We start from the raw sequence: 8,859 nt of genomic DNA, 5'->3' as shown, positions 1-8,859 counted from the left end.
TCGCACACCTACCCCCACCCCACCCCTGCATGGGGGAGTACAATTGAACCATCCAACCATGGCTGCTGCACACAGTTCAGGGTGCCTGATTCGGAAGTGGCCGGAGTTTCACTTGTTTCATATGCGTCAGGAGCTCTGCACATGCTCAGAGGCATAGTTAGTGAACATATTCTAGGGCTGTGTCTTGAAAATAAAACAGGTTCTGGAGATCAGTGACAATGCCTTTGCTTGCGGGGAAAGCCCAGCCCCCACTATGGCTAAAAGGGAGAGTTGGCCCCCATTCAGTTAAAGACACTTGCAGCATCCAAGATCAAAAGCAAGAAGCCTCCAGCCTCCCCCCCCCCAGCCCACCTTCACCAGGATCCAGAGTGGAAAGTTATCTTAAGGTCACAAGGTAGCTATGGAATTCACGGCCACAAAGTGGCTGGTAGGTTAAATTACTTTCCAAAAGTATTAGACAGCTTCACAGTGGAATGGACTATTTAGCAGTTCAGAGAAAACTCCAGATTCAATGGCAGTCCACCCCTGAAAAGATGTTTGCTGGGGAAATGGGCCTTCATGGGAAATGGTTGGTCATTCTTGGCCACAGGATGCTGGACTCAACAGACCCTGTGTGATCCAACCCAGCTAGCTTCCTCTGTAAAGTCAGTGCACCACAATCACTTCTCAAGAAAATATAATTTATTTTAGGACACATTCACAACCACAGAAATTGACCGGACACCAGTGCCTCTTTTACTTTTCCAATTCTTCTTGCTGGGAGAAAATCCACTTTTCAGGGAGCGAACATCCTATTGCAAACACACAGCCTACCAAGCATTCTTTCAGTGTTTTGAAAACACACAACACACACACCCCTCAGGGAGAGGCCAGGTGCCTTGATACCTGTTGAAGAACCTGAACCCCAATCACAAGGAAAGGGCACAGACTCAGCTGCATAGAAATCGTAGGTTCTGTTGTCCTTCCTGGTGAGCAGACCAGAGTAGAAACAGGAGTTGGTCCCTCACTGCCTGGGCAGAGTATCCCCGTCAGAACAACAGCACGTGCCAGAATTCTCCCCAGAAGGCAACTCCGAGCCCTGTGTGCAACCCAGCGACCCTGTTCACAGGCTAGCGGGCACAAGAAATCTCACCTCTCCAACAGCGAAAAAAGACACCGCAGCAGGAACGGGCACATCTGCGCAAGGGGCAGGGAGGAGCTGACTGTCTCTTAGCAACCACACTTGGCGGAAGAAGAGAATGGCACGAGGCTTGCTCAGGGGCAGGGAAGTGGCCCAAACACTGTAGCTCCCTCTTTAGGGATGGATACAGCCAGTCAATGCAACACAGGAAATGGGCTGGCCTATCTGGAAAGGCCTTTAGGGTGCCTGTGTATGCAGTGGCGGTGAGTGCCACAGGCCCAATAGGAAAAGTGTCTAGTGCTAAGGAGGGACGCTGACACTGAGATGGCGCCCTCCCACCTTTGGCATGGCAAACCCCTCATGCCTGGGGGAGCCGTAACTCAAGCGCCTTACAGGGCCAAAACCCTTGGTGTCTGGGGCAGTGACGAACACTCTGCTGCCCATGAGAATAAGCAGCGTGGCTACATGTCACGGGAGGGTGGAGCAGAGGCACAGCAGCCGTGCCAGGTTACGGCTGCCATGCCCCATGGATTTCGGCAGCATCACCTTGTAGCGACAGGGGCTGTAGCGGAGGCACAAAGAGGCTCGTTGAGTGGGGGCCACGAGGGCTGCTGCTGGCGGAGCTCTTTCTCTAGCCTCTTGAAGAGCTTCTTGGAGGCCTTCTTGCGGCGGAGCTTCCGTAAGCTATCCAACAAGCCGTGGTCTAAAAAGGTCTGAAAGGAAGGCCAGGATCTTTCAAGTGGGTTTGCTTGCCCCCTTTGGTAGAAGCCAACCAGACACACCCAAGCAGGCCCTTAAAGTGACAGCTGGGATTCAAAGACGGCCAGCCTGCCACGGGACACGAATGCTCCATTTAGCCACTGAGAGCCCTCCACTGACCTGTCTCACCTTTTGTTGCCAGAAGCTACCACAACAACTCTTAGCAACTTAATTCACAGGTCAATGCTGCATTACAGGAAGACAATTTTCTTCCCTTTGCCCTGTCGATCTTTCTAACTAGATAACGCCCCCAAAGGCACTCTACGTAAGGGGCACCTAATAGCTATGGAACAGCACCATTCTCTTCCCCGTTGGTTCCTGACCCAATCGCTTGCTGAGCCCCAGATCCCAGCTGCTCGCTTACCTCCAAGACAAAAGCCATGAAGAAATGGAGCGTGGCCATGCCAAGCAGGAGCAACTTGAAATTCATGTCAGCAATGGCCTTCAGAGACAACATATTCATGAAGCCCACAGGGTAAAGGGTTAACCAGATCATGAGGCCAAACAAGACGATCAGGGCAATCAAAAAGAACACTGGGGAAGGAGAGAAAGAGGATGAGGGGGGAGGAAGAGGGAGCAAGAGAGGGACGGGCTCACAGTTCGGCTCCAGGATCCGCCCCTCCCCATCTTCCAGTCTAGATGCAACCAAGCAGAACAGAAAGGGAGGAGGGACCAGCCTGACAACACCCCAACCAACACGGAGACCTCTCGCGATGTCACTTCTAGCTGCTCAGGCCGAAGGTGGCTGCAGAAGACCTGTACACGAGCAGGGCAGGGGTCCTGTTGCCAAGAATAGGGAGAGGTCCCAACGGGAGGGCAGAGTGGTGGGGGAAAGGGAGCCTGAAGAGTCACGCAACCTCAAAGCCTTGCCTAACAGCCTCTGTGGACTGTGCTGCTTGGGGGTGGGGTGAGGGAGAGGGTGGGCTCACCGTTGCTGTAGAGGGGCTTCCTGAAAGGGTAGCCCTTGGACATGGCCACAGCCAGGATGAGGTACTGGAACCCTGAGATGCAGAACACCACAGTGTTTTCATAATTTGGGAGGTTCTCGGGGGCTGTCACGGTGCCATTCAATGGGACGTACCTGGAAAGTTGGAGAAGAGGCTGTTACCACTCACCATGCCCGCTGCTGGCATTTCCCTTCCCTGCCACGGGTGTGACCTGGAGTCTGCTTCCTACATCTTCCATTCACAGTGCCTGGTGGCAGACAAAGGGGACCTCTAAAGAGGCCTCTGGAGCCCACCCGGCAGGCAGGCGCTCTGGACTGAACCACGCTGGCCTGTGTGTGAGGATCCCCCTCCTTTCAACTACTCACCACTGCTGAGAGACGGTGATGAAGTAGCAGACGACCTGGACTGCAATGAGGAGACCCGTCTGCAGGAGAAGGCTGCCCAACACAGCGGTGCTGATTAGCGTCCCCTGTGGGCGCTCCGGACCCAGCTCCTTGGCGGGCGCCGTCTTGCCCATCAGAGCAGCCACGGTGGTGGTGATCACGAGATCGAAGAAGAAGAACTGCAGGTCACTCAGGTTGGTGTTGATCTGGATTGGGGCAGGGAGTCCAAGAAGGGCTTCTTCAGTGATTCGCTCTCTGAAGAAACTCTCCACGCGCAGAAGCAGTCTACCTCAGAAGAGCCACTGCCAGGGCAGGCTCTGGCCTGCATGTCACGCCTGGGAGATCCCAGTGGCACGGCACCCTTCCCGGGTGAACTCAAGAGGCTAGACCAGACAGACCTCTGCTCTGAACCAGACCTGACAACACGAACACTCGAGGGCAACCCCCAGTCACTGATGGCGGTGGGTTCGGGGCAGCCCAAGGGAATTGTCCTCACAGGATCTTACAACGGGCACAGGACAAGCGACTTAAGCCAAGGGACGGGCCCTGCACTGGCATGGAGGCCTGAGGAGAGAAGCCTCCATTCAGATTTGCTCTCCCAAAGGTGTTCCTCGGTTCTGAGAAAGAGGGGCTCACATGAGAGCATGGCTTTCTCCTTCCACGTACAAGTTTGCAAGCCAGAACCTCTCTCAGTTGGGGCAATTCTCCTGCAGAACGAACGCCAACGGAAATAGGTATATTCTGCAGTTCTCTGCAGCTTCCCAAGATATGACCGTTGAACCCTGGTAGACTCTCATGACCCTCAGCGTCCCTTTGTGTCCGCCAGGGTTTTAGCCCTCCTTGGTTGCAGAAACAACCACGGACAACACAGCAGTCAGTGGGGAGAAAGCTGGGCGAAGGGAACTGAGCCCCGAGCCGTGCCTTTTCTAGTACTGTGTTAGCCTCACCGTGTAGAGCAGGAGCACAGAGACAAACTGTACAAGGCTATAGAGGGCCATGTACTTGAAGACCACAAAGGAGGTGACCAGAGAGCAGCGGCCCTCCCTGCAAGGAAAAAAAGAGTGCTCAGTTGCCCACGGGGCTTGCTATGCACACCTGGCTCCAGGCGAAGCCCGTTCCGCTGACCCAGGCTCGTGGCTGGCCAAGCCATGATTAGTTTTGTGCACTGCTTCCTACACAGAGACAAAGTTAATGACTTCTTGCTGGTCTGTTCTGCTCACATCTTTTACTCTGCTCTTTTAGATCGGCTACTTCCAGCAATGGTTTCGATTTGCATAGCATTTCATTTTGTATTTTGAGCATGTTGGAGGAGAATGCAGTTAAGTCAATGGCCCAGAGAGATAAATGTGGGGGCACTGGGCCTCACTGCTCACTTAGATTTAAAGAGAAGACTAAACGAGCAGCCCGTGGTGTCCTTCAAGCCTAACTCAGGCTAAGGCTCAGTTTCAAACATCTCAGAGAACTGGCACAGTCCAGTGGCTATCCAGCTGTGCTGACCTGAGTTCCAATCCCATCTGTGATTGTGGGTCAGCCACAATCAGCCTTCGCTCTTCTCCAGCCACACAGACATGATAGTAAGCCGCAAGAGGCACACACTGACAGGCACGTTACTAAACCATGTCCTACAGCGCCTGGCACTCAACTCCTTCGCCAGCACATTTCCCTTTGCAGAGTGAAGGAATATTCCTCTTCCATGGCGATGGGGGAACAGGAAAGGGACTTCTAAAGTCCTGGCCATAGTACGATCACAGGGGGTACAAACTGATTTCTGATTTTCCCAAAACAGAGAAGCAAGGTTACAAACACCACTCGGGGAAAATGTGGAGATACTTAATTTAATCTGATGCCCTTGTTCCCCCCCACCCCTTGGTGCTAATTCCAAGGGGCTAATTCTTCAAGTTCTGACAAGACAAAGGCTTTTGAATTTTGGAGCAATTACATCTGGCCTCCTGCACAAGACAGATGGTTGCGATTCGGTCTTCAGCACCCCCAAGTGGGACCTACCGTATGACAAACGGCACACATTCAATGCTGGCAATTTTGGAGGTGAAAGGCGAGGCCACGGAAGCCTCAGCTTCCGAGAGTGAGATCCCCACATCAGCCGCCTTCAGGGCCCCACAGTCATTGGCCCCATCCCCACACATCCCCACACAGTAGCTGCAAGCAAAACAAACAACACACGCGCAGTTGGCCATGCAGAGGGCAGGCCAGGTCACCCCTCATTCCCCCTCCCCCAGCTCTATCATGGCAAATACATCCCACAGTCAGCAGCCAAGCTAGCAGCCTCTTGCATCACCCTCCCCCCCCTCGCCCCCGAGGCACGTGATTTCCCCTTCTTCCCTGCCATTTGCCCACTGCTGCTGTCTTCTCCTTTTGCCACCCAGCAGAGACGGATGTTCAGCAGCCGACAGGACATGAGGTCAGTGCTGGCGGCTCACTGGCCTACGGGCTCTATGTTTTGGCCCATCGCTCTCAGCAGCTTTGGCTTGCGTCATTTCAAGGCCACACTTTACCTCCCCCCAGCATTTAGGACAGAACTCCCAGCACTACCGCCCCCCCCCCCCGCCGATCTGACCACAATCTGCCAGAAAAGGAGGAGGGAAGCGACAACAAACTTACTTCAGGTCTTGCAAACTGCGAACCAAGAGGGTTTTCTGGTCAGGTGACATACGGGCAAAAACTGTTGCTCGTACCAGTATCTGCCAAGAACAAAGGAGCTTACGTCAATGTTTGCCAGCTGCTGCCTGCTCCTGTGTAGAGTGCAGGCAAGTTGATTCCACCTTACAGATCTCTCTGCTTGGGACACATGCACCCAGCTCTCCCCACCCCCTTTTGACACTGATAACAAGTACAGCATGTATTGTGCAACACCTTCCTACGGCCACGGGAAGCTGCACATTGTTCCGTGTCTCTTGAGAAAGCGGCTGCAGCAGGAAGGGCCAGAAGCAGGGCCACGGAGACTCTGCAGCTAGCAGGGGGATGCCTCTGCCCAGGCAGCGTGGATTGGAGAGTACCTTTGGCAGGAGCTCAGAAAAGTGCTCACAGACCACAGCAAAGGATTCCCCATTCAAGGCAAAGTGAGAAAGGTGCTGCTGCTCCAGGAAGAACCTCTCCTGCTGGTACAAACCCTGTAAAATCCAAGAAGATAAACCTCAGGTTTCCCCTGCCCACACCAGCCTGACCTGGCATCTGTTCAATTCCACAGATTAGCTTCCCCTCTTCAGATTTCTAATCTACGTCAAATTCCCCTTTGTCTGAAGGAGGAGCAAGATCTGAAGCAGGACGAGGGGTGGTCTTCTCGTGACACAGTTGGGCATCTCGTTAGCTAGTGGCCTGCCTACTTCTCTAGGCCTGGAGAGGGTGGAGTCCTGCACTGGAGGCCCCTCTTCATGGTATGCCAGACTGGAGCCTGGAGAGCTCCGTGGGGGGCACCAAACAAGACAGAGGCACCCCTCCCTCCACCAGTGTATCTGAGCAGTGGGGCCTGGCTCTCGGTCACACAAGTGTTCAGTGGGATGTTTGGAACTGGCTTGTCGACAGGCAGAACATTTCTATAACCGAAGGCAAGAAGCCGGACACCCCGACTCCAAATACTCGTGGAAATGGACACTATATACGTGTGAGGGAGGGTGTATGTGAAGGAAAGTGAGGTCTTTAACTGAATGTCTTCAGAGGCTAATGCAAGTTTTAGTTATTAACTAGTTATTTACAAGGGAAAACGTTCTCTGGAGCTGTTGACACCCAGCAGTGTCCTTCAGGGCCTCTTTAACTGGGAGGGAGGCTGTGACGGCTGGTGGCCCCCATCCTGACAGCAGCCCACAGGGGCTTCACAGCTGTGCTCCCAGACTCCTCCTGGAGCAAGAGAGCTGGCAGCTAAAAACACAGCAGCCGGCAGGAGGCCTGACCTCTGAGTGCTCCGCGGGGTGCTCGGAGGGGACGAATTTGAGGGCAGACGGCTTGCCGGCACTGGGTGGCACCGCATTCACGAAGACCACACGCTCCTCTGCCTCCACCATCCGGCAGCTCCTGGCCACATTCACTGCAGTGAGCATGTTGTCTCCTAATGGGGAAAGGGACAAAACAGTGCGGCTTTTCATCGTCAGAGCTTGGAGAGCCACAGCAGAGCATAGCGTGTGCAGATCAACTCCACAAACTGTTAATCTCAGTCCCAACGAACAATGCTGATTTTGCATGTTTTCTGATTTGTTTTTAAGCAGTCTCCATTTTATTGTTTTTCAGGCCAAGAGTTCCAAACTTTCGATGATGACCTCATAAAAGGAAGCAGGCATCGAGGCAGGCAGATACCAGCCCAGCTTCATACACCTGGAAGGCATTTCTAGGCGACGGCATGAGGCTTTCCAGAGCCACCGCTGCCACTAGAAACTGAAGCACTGGATCCACCCCCGCCCCCTCCCACTTCAGTCTCTTTCTGGCCCCTGAGACAGGGGAGGAGGCTGACTGCTGGTCCCGGGAAGCAGCTCGGAAGCAACAGAGGAGGCCAGTTAAGTTTTAGCACCAATTCGCACCAACGGATTCAGCGCCTCCTGCAATTTCTGCAGTTAAGAGAAGTACGGCACATAACATCACAACAGCACCAATCTGACCCATTCTCACATGCAATAACATTACGGTCCAGTCTAGATTTAAAAATTGGGAGGAAACCTTTTTATGGAAGGCTTGGGCAGCCAAAGGAATGTTTAGATCAACTGGCTCTCGTGGCCCCTTCTTATATGCCCAGGGTAATGCCGATCACCACTTAGGGATCAGGAAGGAATTTTCCTCTGGGCAGGGAACTCTGGACACCACAGTGCTTTTATACTAAAGGATTAAGTACAGTATCCAATTGTTGGTGCTGTAACTTCGTTTAAGCATATGTTTTGGACATATCCAGTTATTCGGTCCTTTTGTATTAGAATATACATTTAATTTTTAGGATATTGACATACTTTTAAATTATTTGCCTGTTTTTTGGAACCTAATCGATGATTGGTGGAAATGGACCCTTCATGCCCTAACAGTTGCTAAAAGACTTTTACTACAGTTGCCAAAAGCATCAGCAAGACAGAAGCCCACTCCCTCCCTGTAACTCACTGGACTGAGGAATTTCTAAATTCATCAACATTTGAACGTGCTGCATACAGACAGCAATTGCGTACGGACTTATTTTTAAATATTTTGAGACCTTTTATAAAAGCTTATACCAGCATTATAGAAGATTTGCCGGCATTCTTTTTGTTTCCCAGCATTGTTTTTCTTTTTTGTTTCTTTTTCTTGTTTGTTTTGCATGAATAAAAAAAAAATAATTTAAAAAAGTTTTAGTACCAATGAAAGACTGCCGTCTGTGTTGCTGGAGCTGAGAATAGAATATCAGGGAGCCCGATTCAGTTTTTTGGTCCCTCTTGCTAGATCCTACTCTCCCTAGCGTGCCAATCCTTTCTTATTGCCCTCCCATACAGAGTCTGAAAGCTTGAACAATTTGTTTCCCCCTCCCCAATATGGTTGTCCATTTGCTACCTGTGACCATGACCGTCCGGATCTCAGCATTGCGTAGTAAGTGGATAACAGGGGCCGTTTCGGGCTTGACGACATTCTTCATCACGAGGAAGCCGAGGAAGAGCATGCCACTCTCAACAGAATCCCTGTTGGTCCA

The 8,859-nt window shown here is 52.3% G+C and overlaps 1 protein-coding gene across 3 annotated transcripts in view; it reads right to left on the bottom strand.

Annotated features, from left to right (window-relative positions):
* Window positions 1–669: 669 nt before the first annotated feature.
* Window positions 670–8,859, bottom strand: part of ATP13A2 (ATPase cation transporting 13A2) — a 30,749-nt gene continuing 22,559 nt past the window's right edge. For all 3 annotated transcript variants that reach the window (XM_055001812.1, XM_055001814.1, XM_055001815.1), the window contains exons 20-30: window positions 8,724–8,848; window positions 7,115–7,269; window positions 6,224–6,337; window positions 5,829–5,908; window positions 5,214–5,366; window positions 4,157–4,253; window positions 3,192–3,415; window positions 2,809–2,960; window positions 2,244–2,413; window positions 1,667–1,833; window positions 670–1,078 (exon numbers count right to left, since the gene is read on the bottom strand). In XM_055001812.1, the coding sequence (XP_054857787.1) occupies window positions 859–1,078; window positions 1,667–1,833; window positions 2,244–2,413; window positions 2,809–2,960; window positions 3,192–3,415; window positions 4,157–4,253; window positions 5,214–5,366; window positions 5,829–5,908; window positions 6,224–6,337; window positions 7,115–7,269; window positions 8,724–8,848 (1,657 nt within the window). In that variant the 3' untranslated portion in view covers window positions 670–858. The remainder of the gene's footprint in view (window positions 1,079–1,666; window positions 1,834–2,243; window positions 2,414–2,808; window positions 2,961–3,191; window positions 3,416–4,156; window positions 4,254–5,213; window positions 5,367–5,828; window positions 5,909–6,223; window positions 6,338–7,114; window positions 7,270–8,723; window positions 8,849–8,859) is intronic.

This window comes from Eublepharis macularius, chromosome 17, assembly GCF_028583425.1.
Source record: "Eublepharis macularius isolate TG4126 chromosome 17, MPM_Emac_v1.0, whole genome shotgun sequence".
NCBI classification, from domain to species: Eukaryota; Metazoa; Chordata; class Lepidosauria; order Squamata; family Eublepharidae; genus Eublepharis; species Eublepharis macularius.
This window is presented reverse-complemented; position numbering and strand designations above follow the sequence as displayed.